General features: G+C 56.1%; 1 protein-coding gene across 5 annotated transcripts in view; it reads left to right on the forward strand.

The window, feature by feature from the left end:
- Positions 1-23,132, forward strand: part of TNXB (tenascin XB) — a 52,982-nt gene that overhangs the window by 16,321 nt on the left and 13,529 nt on the right. For 2 of the 5 annotated variants that reach the window (XM_041772719.1, XM_041772740.1), the window contains exons 6-22: positions 2-158; positions 350-613; positions 1,376-2,164; positions 3,296-3,664; positions 4,711-5,004; positions 6,746-7,036; positions 7,384-7,689; positions 9,264-9,620; positions 12,499-12,801; positions 13,987-14,286; positions 15,520-15,807; positions 16,050-16,358; positions 16,880-17,188; positions 17,317-17,619; positions 18,009-18,359; positions 20,289-20,606; positions 20,993-21,343. In XM_041772719.1, coding sequence (XP_041628653.1) covers positions 2-158; positions 350-613; positions 1,376-2,164; positions 3,296-3,664; positions 4,711-5,004; positions 6,746-7,036; positions 7,384-7,689; positions 9,264-9,620; positions 12,499-12,801; positions 13,987-14,286; positions 15,520-15,807; positions 16,050-16,358; positions 16,880-17,188; positions 17,317-17,619; positions 18,009-18,359; positions 20,289-20,606; positions 20,993-21,343 — 5,659 coding nt within the window. The remainder of the gene's footprint in view (position 1; positions 159-349; positions 614-1,375; positions 2,165-3,295; positions 3,665-4,710; positions 5,005-6,745; positions 7,037-7,383; positions 7,690-9,263; positions 9,621-12,498; positions 12,802-13,986; positions 14,287-15,519; positions 15,808-16,049; positions 16,359-16,879; positions 17,189-17,316; positions 17,620-18,008; positions 18,360-20,288; positions 20,607-20,992; positions 21,344-23,132) is intronic. The other 3 variants (XM_041772729.1, XM_041772760.1, XM_041772750.1) reach the window with 3 other exon arrangements.

The raw sequence follows: 23,132 nt of genomic DNA on the forward strand, positions 1-23,132 counted from the left end.
GGCCGAGGGGGTGAGCCCCCCATTCACAGCTCGGGTACCCAGCTCTGCCTCAACCTATGACCAGAGAGGACTGGCTCCCGGTCAGGAGTACCAGGTCACGGTCCGTGCTCTTCGAGGGACTAGCTGGGGCCCTCCTGCCTCCAAGACCATCACCACCAGTGAGATCTGGGGCCATGGGCAGGGTCCTGGTAGAGATTTAGATTTGAGAGGAATGGCAGGGAATCTTTCACCCACCCCCATCCCCCCCTGCTCCAGGAAGGCAGAAGAGAGGGGTGGGGTGGGGACAGACCTCTTAGAGGGAAAACTGAAGGACCAAACTCCCACCTGATCCCTCTTCTAACCTGGCTAGTGATCGATGGCCCACAAGACCTCCGAGTGGTGGCTGTGACACCAACCACACTGGAGCTCAGCTGGCTGCGACCCCAGGCTGAGGTGGACCGATTCGTGGTGTCCTATGTCAGTGCTGGCAACCAGAGGGTGCGGCTGGAAGTGCCTCCTGAGGCAGATGGGACGCTGCTAACTGACCTGATGCCAGGCGTGGAATATGTCGTGACCGTCACAGCAGAGCGGGGCCGGGCAGTAAGCTACCCGGCTTCTGTCAGGGCCAACACAGGTACGGCTGGCCAGGGGTCAGAGAAGAGCCCAGTTTCTTTGTGCAGCAGCCGCTTCCTTGGGAGCCCCCATCTAGGATTCACAGGCTCCTCTGAAATGCACCTTGGCAGGCTGTGTGGTAGTCCCAAAGCACCTGCTGGGGACTTGCTCTGTAACTGCCTCAGTGGGGAGACAGAGCCTTAGGGTGCTTGGAGGCCTTTAGGGAGGCTGCAGGTGCGACTCCGGGAGGACCTGCCCCGGGGAGAGACGCCCTCTGACCCATCTAGATGGGGCAGATTCTGCTTGAAACAGGCACAAGGACAGCCCTGAGCTCACAGTGGTCGGCTCTTGCAAAGATGGGAATCAGGCAGATCCGCATTCCTGTAAACTTTAGGATTGGGGTTGGAGGGATTTAGGTCTCAGAGCAGTAATTTCCCACTAATCCTCAAGGTCTCTAAACAGAGATGGATACTTATTTTCTTTTCCTGTGACGGAGGGACGGAGGGACGCTCACACTGTCTCCTGCCCCTCCCCTTTCTCTCCTTCAGACACAGGGCCCCACCTGCTGGCTTCTCTTCCTTTCTAGGGCACCAGGAGTGGCGGGCTTGGAGGGCGAGCGGGAGGGGCCCCTGGGACACTGACTGTTCGGTCTGGTTCTCTCTCCAGGTGGGGCTGGGGCGCAGGCGGAGGCCTCCAGCGCCCGGGGGAGGGACGGAGGGAGGGGCGCGAGGGAGGGGGCTGCCGCTGACCGGCTCTCCCCTCCCCCCTCTTTTGCCCCCGGCAGCACCAGGCCACTACAGTTACCCGGAGGTGCGCCCCCCAGCCCCGCCCCCCCAGCCCCGTCCCCGGCCGGCTCCCGCCCCGCGGCCCCCGCGCCCCGCGCGCCCCGCTCGGCCCTCGCGGCCAGCGGAGGAGGAGGAGGAGGAGGAGGAGGAGGCGGAGGGGGAGGAGGAGCCTCGGCCCGGGCCCAGCCCGCCGCAGCCCCCTCGGCGGCCGTGGGCCAACCTGACGGGCGAGCTGGGCCGGTTCCGCGGCAGCGTGCGAGACCTGGAGCGCCACCTGAGAGCTCACGGCTACCCGCTGCGGGCCAACCAGACCTACGCGTCGGTGGCGCGCCGCGTCCACGAGTACTTGCAGCGGCGGCGGGCGGCCCTCGCCCCCGCAGGCTCCCCCGCCCCCCCGGCCCGGCGCCCCGCCCCCGCCGCGGGCCCCGCCCCCGCCCCCGCCCCCGCCGCCCGGGAGCCGGACTCCAAGCCCCGCGGCCACGGCCTCTCGCCCGGGGGCGTCGACCCGGAGGCCGCGCCGCGCCACCCCAAGCCCGAGGTGCTGGGCAGTTCCGCCGACGGCGCGCTGCTCGTGTCCCTTGACGGGCTCCGCGGCCACTTCGAGCGCGTGGTGCTGCGCTGGCGGCCCCAGCCCCCGGCCGAGGGCCCCGGCGGGGAGCTGACCGTGCCGGGCACCGCGCGCGCCGTCAGCCTCCCCGACCTCACGCCCGGCGCCACCTACCACGTGGAGGTCCACGGGGTGCGGGCAGGGCAGACCTCCAAGTCCTACGCGTTCGTCACCACCACAGGTAGCATGCGCTGGGGCCGCGGGACCACCCATCCCCTGCCCAGCCTCGCCCGACGCTGGAGTCCCCATCGGAGAGTTCCTCCGGCCGCCTCGCTGCTCGGGCCACCACCCCACCCGCACCCCACCCGCACCCCACCCGGGGCCCTCAAGCCCCGTCCAGACTCCAGGGGACCCCACAGCAGAGCATGCCCTACTGGGCGCCTAGAAGCCATCTCCACCCCAGGAGCCTCAGGGGGGATCCCCAGGGCGAGACCTGGTCTTCAGGGCTCCTGGGACACTTGCCCGGCTTGCCATCCTGGGCCCCGGCGGGGCGGGCCTGCAGAAACTCACTGGAGCAGTGGGAGTGGGGCACCAGAGTGAAACCATCGCTTCCCCACTCTGACTCACTGTGGTGAGGGTGGCCAGAGGCTGTGGTCAGTGGTTAGAGCTTTCCACAATTTGGCCTGGACCTCAAAGGGACACCTCAGAACAGTGTGGGGCTGGCCTTGAAGTCATCAGGCAGCTTGTGTCTGTGAGCGGTGAACCCACTGCTTCTTGAGCTGTCTTTCCAGACCTCCTGGCTCACTTCATGCTTATCTCTTCCACAGGAATGATGCCAGGCTCAGGGAAGGGGTGCTCTCGGGCTGCCCTGGGGAGGGATGTGGACCTGTTCTTCCCCACCTAGGGCCCAGATGCCACCCGAGCTGGATGTACCCACGCACACCCTCTTTTCCCTCTCTCCTCACTACCCACTCTCCCCTTGCATCTGCCTTCCCTAACACCACATCCCCTCCTTTCTTCCAGGCTTCTCACTGCAGCACTAATGGAAGCTACGACCACCACCCCGTGGGCAGGGAGATGTGCTTGGGGAGGGACGTGGAAGTCTGTGGGGGCTAGAGGCTACAGTAGCCTTGTGAGGGGAGGGATGGTCAGCTTTCTCTCTTTCTTTCATTTATTGCCTGCAGGCCTGTCTGTTCAGGAATGTGGTGGACAGGGGTGTTGGGAGGATGCAGTAGCCCAGGGAGTGGACTTGGAAGCAGAAGAGGGAGGCTCTGTGGGCTCTTAGAGGCTAGAAGGCAGAGCCTGGGGGCTGGATTTCCTTTCTTGCTCTCATTCCCAACTCTCCTGTTTTTCTCACCCTGCCCTTTTCCAGGGTCCTCTCCCTCAGGCCTCTTGGGGGCCACTGATGAGCCTCTTCCCTCAGGCCCTTCAACAACGCAAGGGGCCCGGGCCCCTGAACTGCAGCAGCGCCCCCAGGAGCTAGGAGAGTTGAGGGTGCTGGGCAGAGACAAGACGGGGAAGCTCCGTGTCGCCTGGACTGCTCAGCCTGACACGTTTGCCCACTTCCAGCTGCACCTCCGGGTGCCTGAGGGGCCAGGGCCACATGAGGAGCTCCTGCCCGGGGATGTCCGCCAGGCTCTGGTGCCCTCGCCCCCTCCTGGAGTCCCCTATGAGCTGTCACTGCGTGGTGTCCCCCCGGAGGGCGAGCCCTCTGCCCCTCTCATCTACCAAGGCATTATGGGTATATCCTGAACTCTGCTCCAGTCAGTGTCCTGGGGATGGGGAGGGGCTGGGCCATTGGGGCTTTAGAGGTGGCATGGGGATTGTGGGGCTGGGCTGGTGTTTGGGTTGGAGTGGTAAGAGCAAACAAGGAGAGAGGAGGTTGGAGTTGAGGGTTCAGGGGAAAGAGGAATGGAGGGAGTCTCAGAATAAGGATGAGGTGCAGGAGGGAGATGGGAAGAGAAAAGTCAGAGGGTGGGCCTGGGAGTCAAGAGAGGGGCTGTAGGCTCTGGCTTTCCACTTACAGTGTTCTTTGTCCTGTGTGCTCCCCTGGTCACTCACAGACCTCTGAGGGTAGGCATGGGAAGGCCTCAGCCCTGATGATACTGACCCTTAGCCCCTTCTCCCCCTTCCCTTCCCCATAGCCTCCACCACCCCCTCAGGGGGCAGCCTAGAACAGCAGCCCCCATTCTGGGAGCCTGGCCTGTAGTAGGCTGTGCTCCATGGTCCCAGCAGCCAGTTTCTGCTGGGGATGGAGGTTCTTTAAGGTAGGGAGCTCCACAGCGATCAGGGCTTCAAAGACAGGTGAGGTTTGTGGTGTCAGTGAAGCCCAGGGCCTGGACTTCCTGGCTCTCATGTTCCCTCCTGGTCCCTCTTTATGACTAGGGTAGCATACTCCCTGCCACTCCAGGTCAGGCTCAGCACTAGAAGAGAGGGAGGAGAGGGAGAGAAAAGTGGACAGAGGAGTCTTCAGCTGCTCCAGAGTGGCAAGGAGGAGGTTCTGACTCCGGAAGAACCAGGAATGACTGGAAACTCCCCCAGTGGTCTTGATGTGGAGAGGGACTGGGACCTTTGTGAGAGATGGGGAAACTAGCACAAGGGGAGGGCTAATGCTGTCACTCCAGAACAGAGGAGGGCTGCTCACAGAGGCTTGAGGTGGGAAGTGGAGGCTCTGGGGGAGGGAGCTGTCAAGGAAGGAGGGACCCAGCGGGCTGAGGAGAGGGAAGGAGACCAGGGACAAAGGTAACGTTTGAGTCCACCTGCTCGACTTCTGCCCCCACGTTCCAGACAGGGATGGGCCGAAGCCTGGGAAGCCTTCTGCCCCACCACGCCTGGGTGAGCTAGCAGTGACTGACCAGACCTCTAGCTCCCTGCTCCTGCGCTGGACAGTCCCAGAGGGCGAGTTCGACTCCTTTGTGATCCAGTACAAGGACAGGAACGGACCCCAGGTGGTGCCGGTGGAGGGGTCCCAGCGCTCAGCCCTCATCACCAACCTGGACCTGGGACGCAAGTACAAATTCCTGCTCTATGGGCTCCTGGGCAAGAAGAGGCACAGCCCCCTGGTGGCTGAAGCCAAGATTTGTGAGTGAGATGGTCACACACACCCCTGCCCCTGCCCCCTGCACAACCTTGAAGGGGGTCTTCCCTGTGCTTTGGGAACACCAGGAAGGCTTCCTGGAGGCAGTGGGGCCTCAGATGAATCCAGAAGGGAAAACAGTGGTGGGTCCAGCAGAGAGGTTGAGGAGGACAGTGCCAACAGAGGGAGCCATGGAGAGGCAGGAGCCAATGTGGCCCTGGAGGAAAATCTGTTACATCACGATGGAGATCAGGGCAGCTGAGGGGACTGAGCTTGCCTGTGTAGGACTGAGGAGCTTAGAGCTCATTTGAGGGCCCTGGGCAGTTGGGGGGAGGGGCGGTCTGAAGGGTTTTAACTGGGAATGACATGATTTTATATTTATCTTACCAATAACACTGAGGCTGTTGCAGAAGCTAGCTGGAGAAGTGAGTTAAGAGCCAACAGGAAATGATACTGGCCTGCCTAGGATGGTGGCAGTGAGGCTGGATGAGGGAGGTGGAGGACAATGAGGAGGCCCAGGCAGTCCCATGTTTCTAGAGCAGACAGTCCTGTTCCCTGAGGCGAGGAACAGTGGAGGAGATGAACAGCACAGCATGGGACACTTAGATAAACCTCTTTGGAGCATAGGTTAACAAGATGTTCTAAGTGTATCAACACACTTACTGCCTACAGCAGCCCCGTGAGGCATGCCTGTTTATAGATGAGGAGAGTCAAGGCACAGAGAAGGACGGGGCACTTGAGCAGAAGTGGCAGGGCCACGGGGTTGTCACTGCTGCCCTCACAGGTCTGGAGAGCAGAGAGAAGGCCTGAAAGGGGGCATGGGGGGACAGGAGCCAGGGTGAGGGTGTTGGTGGAGAAGAGATGGTGGCCAACACTCAGAGCACAGGCAGAGGAAGAGGAGCATGCAGAGTAGCCCAAGGGAGTGACTGGCATACGGGGACACAGCCAGGGACAGTGGTGTCCTGGATGCCAAAATGAAGGGCGCGGTTCGACATATCAGATTCCATAAGAGTGATTCAGGGCTGTAGACCGTCCACAGGACTTAGCAATGGCCAGGTCATCACTGACCCTGGTGAGAGCTGCCAGTGGAGGGTGGAACTGGATTAAGAGGGAGATAGAGGTGAGGACATGGCTACAACCAGTGTAGACGGCTCTTTTTGGAAGCTGGACTAGGACTAGAGAGCAAGCAGGGAGGTGGAGGCTGGAGGGAGCTAGCAGCCAAGGAGAGGAGCTCCCGCAAAGGCTGAGGGCACAGTGGCAGGGAGGGAAGGGTTGGTGGTGCAGGGTGGGAGAGAAGGAGGTGGGAGGCTCTCCCACATTCAAGTACTCCAAAGATGGTGCTTCCGTCTCTTGGAGGAAAAACCAGCTGGTAGTTAACCCTGGAAGCAGTAGAGATTGTCCTGGAAGACTTCCTTGGCTGTAGAGGCACAGAAAGGGATGGCCGGGCTCCCTTCTCTCTGAAGCCGTCCACTATGCTGCAGATAGTCAGGGCCACAACAGTCCATACAGTGCTTCAGTGCCATCTAGAACATGGCACCCTTCCTTTAGGTGAGCACAGCTCTACGCCAGGGCACACGGCTTGGCAAGCAGAGGCTGGCTGGATTTCAGTCCCTCCGTGCTCCCTCAGCCATGTACCTTTGTGCAGTGAACAGCCTGTACCACCTCACACAACATCCGTATGTGGGAGACAGAGTCCCCCCCTTCCTTTGACCTGTGTTCCTCCTCTCTTCCCATCCCTCTTCCCAGTGCCGCCGAGTGATCCCAGCCCAGCAACTCCACCCCGCCTCGGAAAGCTGTGGGTGACAGATCCTACACCAGACTCCCTACACCTCTCCTGGACTGTCCCCGAGGGCCAGTTTGACTCCTTCGTAGTACAATACAGGGACGGGGATGGACAGCCCCAGGTGATGCCCGTGGAGGGGCCTGAGCGCTCAGTCATCATCTCCTCCCTGGACCCTAACCACAAGTATAGATTCACTCTGTTCGGAATTGCCAACAAGAAGCAGCATGGCCCCCTCACAGCTGATGGCACCACTAGTAAGTGGCAACTACCTAAGTCTCCCTGTGACCCCTCCCAGTCTTCCCCACACTTGCCCTCAGCTAGGAACCAGCTGGGGCTTCCCAGTGTGATGGCTGACTTGGATACCTGGCCCCACTCCCAGGCTGAGGGGAAGCCAGCCTCCCCCGTACTGCTGGGTCCCTTCCATCCCATTCAGCTGCTCCCCAAGGCCCAGAGGATGTGTCATACCCTGGCTGTGCCAGACTTCCCAGGAGTTCAGCACTCCTAATGGATGCTGACTGAATAGTGACTCCCTCCCCATCCAAACCCCAAGCCCCAATCTGGGGCTGCCAGTGCAGCCCTCACTGGATCCTCTTATTTACAGCATCGGAGAAGAGAGAGGAATCCCTCGACCCAGAGTCCCCAGAGCAGCCCCTGCTGGGGGAGCTGACAGTGACTGATGCAACCCCAGACTCCCTGCGCCTGTCCTGGACAGTGACCCAGGGCTCCTTCGACTCCTTTGTGGTCCAGTACAAGGATGCACAGGGGCAGCCCCAGGCAGTGCCTGTCAGGGGGGATGAGAATGAGGTCACCATCCCTGGCTTGGAGTCCCACCGGAAGTATAAGATGAACCTCTATGGGCTTCATGGCAGGCAGCGTGTGGGGCCTGTGTCTGTGGTGACCACCACAGGTAAGTCAGGGTTGCTCAGGCCTCCCTCCACCAGCCCTGTCTTCTGAGCAGGACCTGGTCCGGGGCTCCTTTGTACCTCCCTCCGCCTTCTCTTTCTTGGCTGCATGTCTGCCAAGCCTCTGCCCTCTACTTCCCCACATCCCAGGACTTCTCATCCAGCCACCAGCCCCTGACCTTTTTCTGGGCCCTGTTTCTCCATCTCCAAAAATAGGTCTCATTTTCCCCACTCTGAACACCTGGAACACCTCCACCCCAGGCTGCCCTGCCCACAGATATCCTCAGCCACTGTGTTCCTTCTCCTACGCTGGCCTGGCTGGGGCTGCTGTCATTTCTGAGCTCCCACTGGCAACTGCCCGCACCCTCCCACCACTGCTGCTCTGCTCAGAGCTCACAGCTCCAAGGCACAAGAGTCCCTCATTTCCCCAGCTTCTTTCTGGCATGAAAAGGCCTCATTCCAGACCCCACATCCCTGACTCCCAAGCAACTGGGAATGGGGCAAAGGCCTTCCTTTCTTTTTTTTTTTTTTTTTTTTTAAGGCCTTCCTTTCATTCCCCCACCACTCTGCACTTCTCCACCGGTCCACCCTCTCCCTGGTCAGCACCATTTCTGTGGTTGTGTAGCCTTGTGGTTGGAGCACAGATTCTGGATCCAAGTGCCTAGACTTTAATCCTAGCTCTACAATGTACTACCTGTGGGACCTTGTGTGAATTATGAACCTCTCTGTATCTCGGCTTCCTCATCTGTCCAGTGAGGATAATGAACAGTCAGTGTACAAACCTACGTGCTTAGAGCAGTACCCCGCACACCAAACTGCTATTCAAGAGTGACCTGCTCCTCATCCCTAGCTCTCTTCCTTCCCAGTATCCTTTTCTTCTCCTTATCTCCCTGCCTTGCCTATCCTTGCCTGCTCCTTCCTCAGTCTCCTGTCCCATGAGTAGTACTCTAAGGACCAGGGAGTGGGTCACAGAAGCCAGTCTCCCTTCTCCAAGGAGCCTCAGCAAAGACCTACTTGTCAGTAAGTGGGTAGGTGCCCTCGGGGCGGTGATTCTAGACTCAGCCAAGGAAGAGCATGGCCCTCCCGAGCCCTCCACCCTCAAATCTCTCTCCCGCTCTTGTCTGAAAGGAGGCACAGGGTTGCCCAGGGAAGCCTCAGCCGGGGCACATTTTGTCTGGTGTCCTGGTAGGTGGGGTGGGAGCCACTGGAAATCCCTGGGGAGGTGCTGGAGCTGAAAGGGAGGAAGGCAGATGGGAAGAGGCCTTAAAGTCCTTCAATCCCCAGAGCTCAGCACTGTCCATGGACACGCTAGGAAATTCCTCAGAGATTCCTCTCTTCTCATCTCAGCTCCTTTCTCAGACATGAGAGGAGACTCCCACCCCGACAGAACCCGCCAGCACCATTCTACCAGCAGTACCTGACGGGTCAGGGGTCTGTCTCCACTCTCTCCCATGAGCTACTGAATGGCTAATGCAAAAGCTACCCAAACCCCAAAGCCTGTAGCTTGAGGACTTTATTTGCTGAATGACCAACAAAGCAAGTCACGCTGTAAGCCCATATCCCCCATCTCTTCTCTCAGCCCCTCAGGACGTTGTAGAGGAGACTCCTAGTGCCACCGAGGTGGAGACCCCCACGCCTACAGAACCCAGCACGGAGGCCCCAGAGCCCCCCGAGAAGCCCCTCCTGGGGGAGCTGACAGTGACGGGATCCTCCCCAGACTCCCTGAGCCTCTCCTGGACCGTCCCCCAGGGCCACTTTGACTCCTTCACTGTCCAGTACAAGGACAGGGACGGGCGGCCCCAGGTGGTGCGTGTCCCGGGCGACGAGAGTGGGGTGACTGTTGGGGGTCTGGAGCCGGGACACAAGTACAAGATGCACCTGTATGGCCTGGACAGGGGGCAGCGCGTGGGCCCCGTGTCCACTGTGGGCCTGACCGGTGAGTGAGGGTGGGGCCTATTTCCTTTTCCTCCCACCAGTGCCCCCTATCCTCCCCAGGCCTTGTTGTGGTGGTCACTTGAGGCCCCCCACTGCTTGGGGAAGACCCAGAAGAGCAGCTCACTGGGGAGTGGGCTATCACCAGCTTTGTGACCTCAAGCGATTTTTAACCTTTCTGTGTCTGTTTCCTCATGTGTAGGAGGAGGATAGGAACAGCTGCCCCGCAGAGTAGCAAAGAGTGAATAAGTTAATGAGTTAACAGATACAAAGCACTAAGAAAGGGTCGAGTACAGAGTGCACATGCTATCAGCATTGCCATAATGATGGTTATAGTTATCCTTAGCCTGGGGTCTGCTCTGTCCCCTTTAGCTGACAGATGTGCATGAGACATGGCTTCTACATCACTGTAGCTGGAAACTTTCTGTGCCACTCATCCAGTCAGTGACCTTATAGCAAAGAGGGACATCTGTCCCATCCCTTCTCTTGGGTACAGGTATGGGGCCGTCTGGCACTACAGAGGACCCAACCTAGTCATCTTCTCTCCAGAGCCCCAGCGCCAGGGGCCAGAACAGAGGCAGGCCTCTCAGAAGGGGTGTCTCTTTTCCCTTCACTCACTGAAACAATGACACTTATTTTTTCAAAACCAACTTTTACTATAGGGGGAAAGATTAAAAACTTAAAAGCAGAGAAACAGGTTTTCAGAACCTGGTTCCTCTACTCCCACACAGCCTGACCTCACAGTGACCTGGCTGGCTTAGTTTCCAGAACCTTCTACTCCTAATTTCTTTTTGTTCTTCAGTTAGCACTGAGAGTAGGGAGAGGGAAAGCCACCCCAGTTACTGTCCTGCAGGCCTAAAGTAGCAGGGTAGAGGCTCGTGCCCAGCCCAGACATGCTGCTGTTTCTCTTAAGTGACCCTCCATCTGCTGTCTGTCCCAGGCAGCCACACTGGGCTCTTTGAGTCTCTGTCCCTGGTCCCTGGGTAAGAAGAAACTGTGTTGGGCACTGACTGAGCTGGCTAAGGCAGTGCGGTAAAAGGAAAATTAAGTTTGGGAATTTGACAGAGTTCTGCTTATGGCTTTCTTGGTTCTTGGCTTTGTGATCAATCATGATGTTCATTATCAGAGCAGGAAGGTGATGGGTAGCTGGAAATTGCTGAGCTGCCCAAGGTACCATGTGGCACATGCTGTACCATTGCCAGAAGAGGTGTATATGGCCTATTAGAAACATTTCTTTTTTTTTTTTTGAAACATTTCTAAATTAGAAAAACATTGTGTCAGGTGCTGCATGGGGACAGCTGTGCTCGTGGGTGGTTATAATTTCACCTTTTCCAGTAAAGCCAAGGCACAACAAGAAGGCTTATTTGATGGCAGAGCGACAGTTATTCTCCTTCATGGGAAGAAGTACAGAGAGGGCAAAAGTGAGCAGGACGTAGATGCTATAGGAGTTATCAGAGCTAGAAGGAGCATGAAACACCATCAGGCCTGCTACCTGGTACCTAGTAGATGCTCTGTACATGTTAGCCACTCTTACTCCCCCCCCCCCCCCGTCCCTGCCCTCCCCACTCAGACTCATTTGTGCCTTTCAGAGGCCTCCAAAACAGCACATTTTTAAAACAGGTTTTTATCTCTCTAGAGCCTAGTCTTTATCCTCCCACAGAAGCCAAACAGCTCTTGGGAGCCCACCCACCCAGCTACCTCCTCCACTGTTTTATTTCTTGGGACCACCTTCCAGCTTTGGTCATTATTGAGGAGTACCTCTCAGGCTCAGCCGATTCTGGGGTGTGGTGCCCGCCAGGACCTGAACTGGGCCTTTCCCAGCCGAGACCACTCGTTCATTTAACAAACATTTGTGAAGCACCCACTGGGTGCTGGGCACACAGCATCGAGCAAGGCAAAGCCCATCCCTGTGGAGCTCACATTCTAGCAGAGGGAAAGAGACAGCAAACTCTACACATCTCTCTGTGGTACTGTATAAGACTGTGATGAGACCTGGAGAAAAGCAAAGTCCAACAGGTGAGATAGTGAATGGTGGGAAGGAGGATGGAAAGGGCCTCTCTGAAGGAAGACCTGAAGGAGGGAAAGGAGAAGGCACTTTGGGAAGAATATCCCAGGCAGAGGAAGGGGCCCTGACCATCTGTAGACAAGCCAGGAATGTTCGGAATGGCTGGGGCATGATATGTAAGAGATGATCAAAGCCCCATGTAAGGACTTGGCTTTTGCCCCAGTGAGATGGAAGTCATTGCAGGGACAGGCTCTGACTCATGTCTTAACGGTGGAGGGGGGGGGTGAGGGTGGTGGAGGGAGAGGGTTTAGGAGACCCTTGTCATCCAGTAAGAGCCAGTGGTGCTTGGAGATGGCGGCAGTGGAGTGGAGTTAGGAGGGGTTCAGCTTCTGAAGGTCTTGCTGACAGAACTTACTCCCAGGCAGGATGTAGGTTGGGAGGGGACTCACGGGAGATGCCCAGAATGAAGTGGTGGCTCCCCACTGAGGTGGGGAGGCTGTGACGGTGTAGGTGTGGGGGGGTGTCCCTAGGGGAACTTGGTTGTGGACTTCATGAGTTTGAGACACAGCAGGCACCCGAGGAAAACACCAGGCAAACACGAGTCTGCGGGGCCCAAGGGAGGGACCTGGAGCCACTGACATACAGCTGGAGGGTCAGCAGCTCTCCCAGGTCTCAGTGACCATGGATGCCCCTCCTCAACCCCAGCACAACCCCAGATCCTGACAGGGACTTAGGGAGGGGTTGTGGCCAGACAGATGTTGCCAATCAGTGTAGTTTTACCTCAGAGCCACCTCGTGGGCACCACAAAAACAACAGATGTATTTACTAATGAGGGAAAAAGGAGCTTTTCCTCACGGCCTTCCACCGTCTGTCTCAGCTCCACAACCGGAAGAGACTCCAGCCACAGAGCCCCCTCTGGAGCCACGCCTGGGAGAGCTGACAGTGACAGATGTGATGCCCAGCTCCATGGGCCTCGAATGGACAGTCCCTGAGGGCCAATTTGACTCCTTCGTGGTCCAGTACAAGGACAGGGACGGGCAGCCCCAGGTGGTGCCTGTGGCCGCAGACCAGCGCAAGGTCACCATCCCTGGCCTGCACCCTGCACACAAATACAAGATGAATTTCTACGGGCTCCATGATGGGCAGCGCATGGGCCCCCTCTCTGTGGTAGCTGTGACTGGTGAGTGAGCAGGGGTGAGGCAGTTCTCGGGTCACCCAGAATCCCCCCACCCCACAAGCCCTCCTGCAGGTCCTGTCTGGGTGGCCTCCATGGGTCCTCACTGAGGTCACAGGCACTGTCTGTTCCCTGACCCCTTGGCTTCTCCCCAGGCTAGAACCTGCCCTACCCTCCAGTGTCCCTCCATACTGCCCTCTCCCCAGGCAGGAATGTCCTGCTTCCAGCTGACCTAAATCCTCTGGCAGACTCTGTCTCCCCTGACTGTCCACAGCTGTTTTCTTCGTTTCTCTCAAAACCCTGCTGTGACTTGGACTTCTCCTGATGTGCTTTTTCATTTGGGCTTACAGTACAGGCATCCCTTGAGTCTCTTCTCAGAGGCCCTCAGTGCCCTGGGGTTATAGTCTGCCTTTCTGCTGGAAATGACCCTTGCTCTTGGCTTCATGGGCACAGGTTGCCATTATTTTTCTGCCATGGTGGCTGATGAAACCCATGGACTCCTCTCAGGGCAGTGCTTTAAAATCTACAACATGAATGCATAGGGTTAGAGAGGAAATCAATTATATTGATATTCAATTATCAAAATATTTTATTTTTTTGAGATTTTAGAGATTTTATTTATTTGACCTAGAGACAGAGAGAGCACAAGTAGGGGGAGCGGCAGGCAGAGGGAGAGAGAGAAGCAGACTCCCCACTGAGCAGGGAGCCCGACTCGACTCGGGGCGCTCGATCCCAGGAGTGGCTGAGATCATGACCTTAGCTGAAGGCAGACTCTTAATGGACTGAGCCACCTGGGCGCCTCCTGCTAAAATATTTTTAATTCAAATTTATGATTTAGTAATACAGGAACTTCTTCATTATCCGTTAAATAATGAGGCTAGTGACATAACCTCCCCACATTTAGAAGCAGGATGAATATAAATGGTATTTTGAAGTTTTTGCAGTCATTCTAAGGTGACATGAAAACATCCATTGATGTCACAAGTACTGCTGGCATCACAGTGACTGGCTGCCTGTATTCATCATTGAAGGAAATGCTACATTTCAGTTAGAGGTCAGAGAAAAAGTAGATGTGACTGTGTCTCATCTTAGTTCGAGGCCTCCTTGAGGCCTTGGGAGCCCAGGAGCCCTTGGGGTGGGGGAATTCTTCTGCCCGAGATCTCAGCTATGTTCTGTTTTCCTGGATCATAGCTCCCCTCCCACCAGCCCCAGCCACAGAGTCCCTCCAAGAGCCACAGCTGGGGGAGCTGACAGTGACAGACGTGACCCTGGACTCTGTTAGCCTCTCGTGGACAGTCCCCGAGGGTGAATTCGACTCCTTCGTGGTCCAGTACAAGGACAGAGATGGACAGCCCCGGGGGGTGCCTGTGGCCGCAGACCAGCGTGAGGTCACCATCCCTGGCCTGGAACCCAGCAGGAAGTACAGATTCCTGCTCTACGGGCTTCAGAATGGGAAGAGACGCAGTCCAGTCTCTGTGGAGGCAAAGACAGGTGAGACCCGCCCCGGCCCCCAGCAGCCTTCCCACCTTTCTTCACACCGCCTGAATTTTTTTTTCTGCCAGGCTTCCCTGCCAGGCATCCCTTGCCCAGGCTTCCCCTTCCTTTGTCCCCAGGACAAAGGCTTCCCTTTGTCCATCTCTTCCGTTTCGTTTGGAAAGCCACACTGCCTGCCCCAATTCAAGGCCAGTGAAAGATGGGGCCAGTCCCCGGGTCTGCTTCCCCCACTGACTTTTTCTCTCTTCTCATTTCCACTCCTGTTGAATGGGGGAAGCCTCTTTAGGACCCTTCCTGGAAGGTGGGATATGGGAGACTGGGGGTGTGGGAGTATAGGGAGCCAGGGGCCCTTTCCATCTGCCTGGGCCTTGCAGCCCTCAGCCTTAAGCAGCCCTCACCTCCTGGGAGTTTTGGGTCATGACCTTCTCATTCTACCGTCGCAGGCATGTCAGGTCCTCTGTCTGCTTCCCCCAGAGAGCCCTGTTCCTCCTGTGCCCTCTTCCCGGAGGCTTGGAAACTGGGAAGCAGAGGAGCCCAGGGCTGACTGCCCAGCCAGGCCCCGTCAGGCCCAGCACAGCTGTGCCCCTTTTCTGGGTTTCAGTCCAGGCCTTCCCCTGCCCCTGGGGGTTCCCTGATGCCAGAAAACTCTAGCAATAACAATGCTGTCAGCGTCCTCCCTGGCCAAGAAGGCAGCAGGCCAGCTCCTTCCCAGGCCTCAGGATGGCTTTAGGGCAGACACCAGATCCTTTCTCCATGTGAACTCCTGTTCTTCCCCCCACCAAGTAGGCAGCCCCCACTCCTCTACCAGGTCCCATGAGGGCCACCTCCGTCACAATACCCTGCTTTCCCATCTGCTGTCTACACTCATCAGGGATCCTGTGCCCCTCCTGATGTCCCCAAGGGTCAGTCAGATCATAAAGGGTAGGCTCCTTGGTAAAAGGAAATAAGTAATCCAAGCTGCACCCTGCTAGGAAAAGAGCCTGGACAGCAGGAGGAATAAGATAAGCAGGAAGCTAGGGGTTCTTTTTTTTCCCCCAGAGATATCACATTGGCCAAGTGGAGGGAGGCATGGGCCGGCTGGGGATGGTGACAGAGATGGGAGGATGATGGAAATATTTTGGGGAAGTGCTGATCATTTGGACAGTCCTGGGTTTTTCCAACTCTAGTGGGAAGCAGTCAAATAGTCATTCTGGAAAAAAAATAAACACAAGAATCTTTTCTCTCTGTCAGCTTCCCAAGGTGACGCCAGCCTCGGGGCCACACCCCGGCTCGGGGAGCTGTGGGTGACAGATCCCACCCAGGACTCGCTGCGGCTCTCCTGGACAGTCCCTGAGGGCCACTTTGACTCCTTTGTGGTCCAGTTCAAGGACAGGGATGGGCCCCGGGTGGTGCCCGTGGAGGGCCACAAGCGCTCGGTCACAATTACCCCTCTGGATGCTGGCCGCAAGTACAGATTCCTCCTTTACGGGCTCTTGGGCAAGAGCCGCCGTAGCCCCCTCACTGCTGAGGGCACCACAGGTGAGGGTGTCTCTGGCAGGGCCAGCCTCTGCTCCTGGGGCTCCCCTGGGGAAGGTGGCAGCACACAGCCAGGCCAGGGAGGCAGATGGCTGCCATCGCAATAGTTATTCTCCTCACATGGTACTAGCCCTGTAGGACTCAGCCATGGCAAAGCCCTGTCCCCAGACCTCTCAGTCTTGCCCTTTCAGGTCACCCAAGCTACCAGAAACAGCTTAGCCGCTTTGTCTCTGTCTCTGTCTCAGAGCCTTGGAGTGATGTGGATGATGCTAAAACAAAGCATCCCCCAAAGCCCCATCTTGGGAAGGAGCTACAGGTGACCAGCATGACAGCAGACTCTGTGAGCCTCGCATGGACAGTCCCTGAGGGCCACTTTGACTCCTTTGTGGTCCAGTACAAGGACAAGGATGGGCAGCCCCAGGTGGTGCCTGTGGAGGGCAGCCTCAGGGAGGTTAGCATCTCGGGCCTGGATCCGGCCCGCAGGTATAAGCTGCTTCTCTACGGGCTACACCAAGGGAAACGTGTGGGTCCCATCTCTACCATCGCCTTGACTGGTGAGTGAGGCTGTGACCAGAATGTGCCGTCCCTCCTTCTGGTGTCAGCTCTCCTGGTCTGACCGAGCCAGGGGATTTCTGAGCTTCCTATTTCCCTTCTTTTAGGGGAAGGGATAGCCCTATTGAAGCATAATTCACATAAAATTTTATGTGAACAGTGAGTTTTGGTAGATGTATAAGTCATGAAACCATTACCACAGTTGAAATATAAAACATTTCCAGCGACCCCAGAACCCATTTGCCCCTTTGCAATCAGTTCCCCAAATCCCAGCCTCTGTCAGCCACTAACTGCTTTCTCTCCTTATGGCTTTGCCTTTGTAAGCCTCTCATTTAACAGAACCATACAATAAGCACTCTGCACTGGGTTTCTAACATAATGTTTTGAGAATTCATCCGCCTGTTCCATAGTTGGTCATTTTTATTACTGACCTCTAGCCTTCACCTACTCCCCTCCTTCCCTCTCCTTGGAGAGTCTTGTAGCAGCAGCCCAGTCACCCATCCCTACCTGTCTCTCTTTACAGTGCCCAGAGAACCTATGAAAGCCGAGGCCCTAAGTCCTCGAAAGCCTGAGCCTCGCTTAGGGGAGGTGACTGTGGAGGAAGCCACCCCAGACACGTTGCATCTCTCCTGGACTGTGATGGAGGGCGAATTTGACTCCTTTGAAGTCGAGTACACAGACGAAGATAGGCAACTCCAAGTAGTCAGGTTAGATGGTGACCGGAATGACATCATCCTCTCTGGCCTGGAATCTGACCACAGATACCTAGTGAACCTGTATGGTTTCCATGGCCAGCAGCGAGTGGGTCCTGCCCACATCGAAGCCCTGACAGGTGAGTGAGGAGAACTTCACTCTATCTGCTTCCTTCCAAATGGCTGGAGAGCCTGGAGGAGAGAAAAGTCCCCATGGTCGCCTGGCCTCTCTCTCTCACGTCCTACTCTCTCTCCGGTCTGTGTTCAGTCCCAAGGGAAGAGGAGGATGAACCTTCAGAGCCTCCCATCAAGCCACACCTGGGGGAGCTGGCAGTGACCAAAGCCACCCCCAACTCCCTGCACCTGTCCTGGACCATCCCCGAGGGCCAGTTTGACCACTTCCTGGTCCAGTACAAGAATGGGGATGGGCAGCCCAAGGCGGTGAGGGTGCCAGGGCATGAAGACGGGGTCACCATCTCAGGCCTGGAGCCAGACCACAAGTACAAGATGAACCTGTATGGCTTCCACGGTGGCCAGCGCATGGGCCCCATCTCTGCCATTGGGGTGACAGGTGAGTAGCCAGTGGAAGCCTCAGGGTTGGGCCAGTGGCAGGACCCCCCTCTCTCAGGTAATGGGTGAGTGGGGTGCAGGAGGCCCTTCTGCTCAAGGTGCTCCCCCGCTGGGGCTCCCTGAGGACCGAGGGGGTCCTCCCGTGCAGAGAAGGGCGGACCTCTGTGAGCTGTGCTGCTGGCTGGACAGGCTTCCCCCTGGTTGACCCTGGAGGCTCCCAGCATGTTTGTGAGATGTGGGCTGAGCAAGCCCACCCAGCCCCGAGAATGGGCTTCACTGAACTGAATCGGGAGCCCCCAGACCCGGTCACAGCTTCTCCATCCTTCTCCTAAGACCTGAGGACGTCTCCCGGGGACCCTGCCTCACCCTCGCCATGTGTCTCTTTCTCAGCTGCAGAAGAAGAGACGCCAACCCCCACCGAGGTGGAGGAGACCCCCAGCCCCCCAGAACCCAGCACAGAGGCCCCAGAGCCCCCCAAGGAGCCCCTCCTGGGGGAGCTGACGGTGACGGGATCCTCTCCAGACTCCCTGAGCCTCTCCTGGACCATCCCCCAGGGCCACTTTGACTCCTTCACTGTCCAGTACAAGGACAGGGATGGGCGGCCCCAGGTGGTACGTGTCCCGGGCGACGAGAGTGAGGTGACCGTTGGGGGTCTGGAGCCGGGACGCAAGTACAAGATGCACCTGTATGGCCTGGACAGGGGGCGGCGCGTGGGCCCCGTGTCCACCGTGGGCCTGACCGGTGAGTGACAGCGGGGACCTTCAGGGTTGGGCTGGGTAAAGTCTCATTGGTGGAGCCTTCAGAGTGTCCTCCACTGGAAATCCAGGAACCTAAAGCCTCACCTAACCTGCCCTCCACCCAGTAACATGTCAGGACAGGTGCGATGTGGGGTGGAAGTCGAAGGCCAGGGACATGCCAGGCATGTGCCCGAGAGGCATGTGGGGTGGAAGCCTTCGAGGCAGTGATCCACTGACCCTTGTGTGGCTTTCTGTTTTGCCTGGGAACCCTGGAAAGATCTTGTGTGTGTGTGTGTGTGTGTGTATGCGTGGTTGGGAAATGCCATGAAATATTAATTCATCCACTCAACAAATACCTAATATGTAAGATTGGACACACACAAAGAGAAAGAAGAGCATAAGGAGCTCCCGTGTGTCCATTGCCCTGTTGCAGCCTAGTATTAACTCCTGGCCAGTCTGGCTCCTCTGCACCCCGCCCACCCCTTGCCTTCCCCCCACTGGAATGTATTCTTCATTCACAGCTTTACTGGGATATAATTTACATACCTCAAAGTTCACCTGCTTTAAGTATACAGCGTAATGATTTTTAGTCTATTTACAGGGTTGTCCCACCCCTATCTAATTTCCTTTATGCCCAAAGAGCATTCCGTTGTATGGATATATTATTGCTGTATTGGTAAACTCAACCCAGATGCTCTATACTTCATCCCGTACTTCGTGGCTTCATGTTTAGTGTGTTACTCTTTTTAAAAAGACTATTTAAGAGGAGTCCGGGTGGCTCAGTGGGTTAAGCTTCCAGCTCTGGATTTCGGCTCGGGTCATGATCTCAAGGTCATGACTGGAGTTCACTGGAGTGAACCTGATCATGGCAGAGAGAAAGTTCTTATTATACTGGGGCTCCCGGGCATGGGGAGACAGGCTGCGAACCAGCCATCAGGCAAAGAGGTGTGTGTGTGTGTGTGTGTGTTTGTGTGTGTGTGTGTGTGTGTGTGTGTGTGTGTGTGTGTGTGTGTGTGGCAGGAGGTCCTGGGACCGGGCCAGGACCGGGCAGCACGCTTGAGCCAGCCTGCCGGGTACCCACAGGACAGCTGGGACCCAAGGTGGGAAGGTGTTAGCTTGGTGACAGCGTTAGAGTCAGATCCACGTCACAGCCGGTGCCAAGGCCTGGAAACTAGGATCATGGTGGCCCCTGAGAGGGACTGGGAGGATTTTGTGTGAGATCCTCTGAGTGGGGGAAGGAGTCCTGAGACAGGGGTAGAGCAGTAGGAGCAGTTCAGAAGGCAGGGACTCCTCCTGGGGATAGAGACGGTTGTTGCAATGTTAAGCTGAGCCCAGTGCCATCCCATCTGCACTGAAGGGCTCATCCTGGCCTCCTGTGAGGAACGGGTGGGCAAGGAGAGCAGGGAGGCAGGGAGCTCAGGGGGCAGGTGGTGACCCAGGTGGCAGGCGACAGCACTGGGATGGGCCCCAAGGCAGGCTGGTGGGGCTACAGGTATGGGGAGCTCAGGAGGCACTTAGGAGTGGGTTGGACACTCTGAGTCTGATGGCAGCTGGGGACGCAGACAGATCCAGGAAGCCTCCAGCGTCCTGGCTGGGGAAGGGTGAGGTGTTTGGGGTCTGAGCAAACACATGAGCCAAAGGGAGTGAGATGCCAAGGAGACCCTAGTGAAGGGAGGTCTAGGGCCCAGGATGCAGGGGAGGTGGGTACTGAAGAGAGCAGTGGGCAGGGGAAGGGCAGGTGAGGGCAGGGCAAGATGAGGATATGTGCCCAGAAGGCCAACACTGGAACCTGGGACATTAAGGGAAGAGTGGATGAGTTAGAGCCACCGTGGGTGGCAATGCTCTGCTCCTTATGATCTTATTTTTGTAGACACCTACTTAGAGGCTGACCTGCACATCCTCATCTGTCCCTGTATGTCTCTGTCCCCTCCAGAATATGAAGCTGTGACCACCCAAGCCCCATCTACCATGTCCTCTGAGCCTCCCATCAAGCCACACCTGGGGGAGCTGGCAGTGACCAAAGCCACCCCCAACTCCCTGCACCTGTCCTGGACCATCCCCGAGGGCCAGTTTGACCACTTCCTGGTCCAGTACAAGAATGGGGATGGGCAGCCCAAGGCGGTGAGGGTGCCAGGGCATGAAGACGGGGTCACCATCTCAGGCCTGGAGCCAGACCACAAGTACAAGATGAACCTGTATGGCTTCCACGGTGGCCAGCGCATGGGCCCCATCTCTGCCATTGGGGTGACAGGTGAGTAGCCAGTGGAAGCCTCAGGGTTGGGCCAGTGGCAGGACCCCCCTCTCTCAGGTAATGGGTGAGTGGGGTGCAGGAGGCCCTTCTGCTCAAGGTGCTCCCCCGCTGGGGCTCCCTGAGGACCGAGGGGGTCCTCCCGTGCAGAGAAGGGCGGGCCTCCGTGAGCTGTGCTGCTGGCTGGACAGGCTTCCCCCTGGTTGACCCTGGAGGCTCCCAGCATGTTTGTGAGATGTGGGCTGAGTAAGCCCACCCAGCCCCGAGAATGGGCTTCACTGAACTGAATCGGGAGCCCCCAGACCCGGTCACAGCTTCTCCATCCTTCTAAGACCTGAGGACGTCTCCCGGGGACCCTGCCTCACCCTCGCCATGTGTCTCTTTCTCAGCTGCAGAAGAAGAGACGCCAACCCCCACCGAGGTGGAGGAGACCCCCAGCCCCCCAGAACCCAGCACAGAGGCCCCAGAGCCCCCCAAGGAGCCCCTCCTGGGGGAGCTGACGGTGACGGGATCCTCTCCAGACTCCCTGAGCCTCTCCTGGACTGTCCCCCAGGGCCACTTTGACTCCTTCACTGTCCAGTACAAGGACAGGGATGGGCGGCCCCAGGTGATACGTGTCCCGGGTGACAAGAGTGAGGTGACCGTTGGGGGTCTGGAGCCGGGACGCAAGTACAAGATGCACCTGTATGGCCTGGACAGGGGGCGGCGCGTGGGCCCTGTGTCCACTATAGGCCTGACCGGTGAGTGAGGGGGCATGGATCAGAGATCTTCAGGGAGAACTACCTTTTTTCATGGGTAACACAGATGACTGTTCTGTTCTTTTGCTAGTCCCTAAGAATCCACACCTCGGCTCCCCATTTCATGCCATTTCTTCCACGGCCCTGAACTGTGGCCTGTGCCTAGGAGTTTGGTATTTGCTAACCTGAAGCCTCATCATACACATTAGCATAACCTCCTTCTGATGATCAGCTACTAGGTGTCTCTACAAGAGAAATGTGTCAAGCACTGGCCAAGCGCGCGTGCGCGCACACACACACACACTACACACACACACAAGAAGGAAAGAAAGAGGACAACTTCCAACCACAATGGGATGATTAAATATTTAAGCAACATCTATGAGTTTTTTGCCATCACCAAAATGTTTTAACATAAGACAATTTACTTGATAATATTACAATCAAAAAGGAGTCTCCAAATTTTGTAAGGATGCTAATCATAACCACTGGAAAATAACATGCATGGCAAGAAAATTGGAAAGAAACACATCTTACAGGATGCATGGTTTGTAGGACAGGATAGAATGTTCCAGCCATTTTTGTTTTATTCTATTCTGTGTTGTTCCAAAATTTCTTAAATGGTGAACATTTCTTTTATAATCAGGAATTATTTGTTTTAAATATAACATCTTCTCCTCCCTTGCACCCCTTCCATATTTTCCCCCATTGCTCTTGCAATTTATTTCATATTTAATTCTGAAAAAGTCATAATTTCTAGTCCCTAAGGAATTACGGAGGCAAAATCCCAAGGCGAATTAAATTCTAAAAAGGAGAGTCAGGATGGTTTTTCTCAGTCAGGGTCAGCCGGATTCTCTCTCTCTCTCTCTCTCTCTTTTTAAATTAGTTTCAAGGGTAGAGTTTAACAATTCATCAGTTTCATATAACACCCAGATCTCTTTACATCACACGCCCTCCTTAATGCCCATCACCTGGTTACCCCATCCCCCATCCACCTCCCCTCCAGGAACCCTCACTTTGTTTCCTATAGTTCGACATCTCTTATGGTTTGTCTCCCTCTCTGTTTTTATCTTATTTTATTTTTCCTTCTCTTCACATATGTTCATCTGTCTTGTTTCTTAAATTCCACATATGAGTGAAATCATATAATTGTCTTTCTCTGACGGACTTATTTCCCTTAGCATAACACCCTCTAGTTCCAACCACATCATTGCAAATGGTAAGATTTCACTCTTTCTGATGGCTGAGTAATATTCCATTGTGTGTGTGTATACATATATGTATGTATGTATGTATATATATCTCACATCTTCTTTATCCATTCATCTGTCAGTGGACACCTAGGCTCTTTCTATACTTTGGCTAATGTGGACATTGCTGCTATAAACATTGGGGTGCAGATACCCCTTCACTCCATTATGTTTGTATCTTTGGATAAATACCTATTAGTACAATTGCTAGATCACAGGTAGCTCTATTTTTGGTTTCTTGAGGAAGTTCCACCGTGTTTTCCAGAGTGGCTAAACCAGTTTGCATTCCTATCAACAGTGTAAGACGGTTCCCCTTTCTCCACAAGCTCACCAACATTTGTTTCCCGTTTTGTTAGTTATTGCCATTCTCACTGGTGTGAAGTGGTACCTCATAGTGGTTTTGATTTGTACTTTCCTGATGGCAAGTGATGTGGAGCATTTTTCTTTTTCTTTTTTTTTTAAAAAAAGATTTTATTTATTCATGAGAAACACAGAGAGAGAGGCAGAGACACAGGCAGAGGGAGAAGCAGGCTCCGTGCAGG

This window comes from Vulpes lagopus, chromosome 1 (assembly GCF_018345385.1).
Source record: "Vulpes lagopus strain Blue_001 chromosome 1, ASM1834538v1, whole genome shotgun sequence".
Taxonomy (NCBI): domain Eukaryota; kingdom Metazoa; phylum Chordata; class Mammalia; order Carnivora; family Canidae; genus Vulpes; species Vulpes lagopus.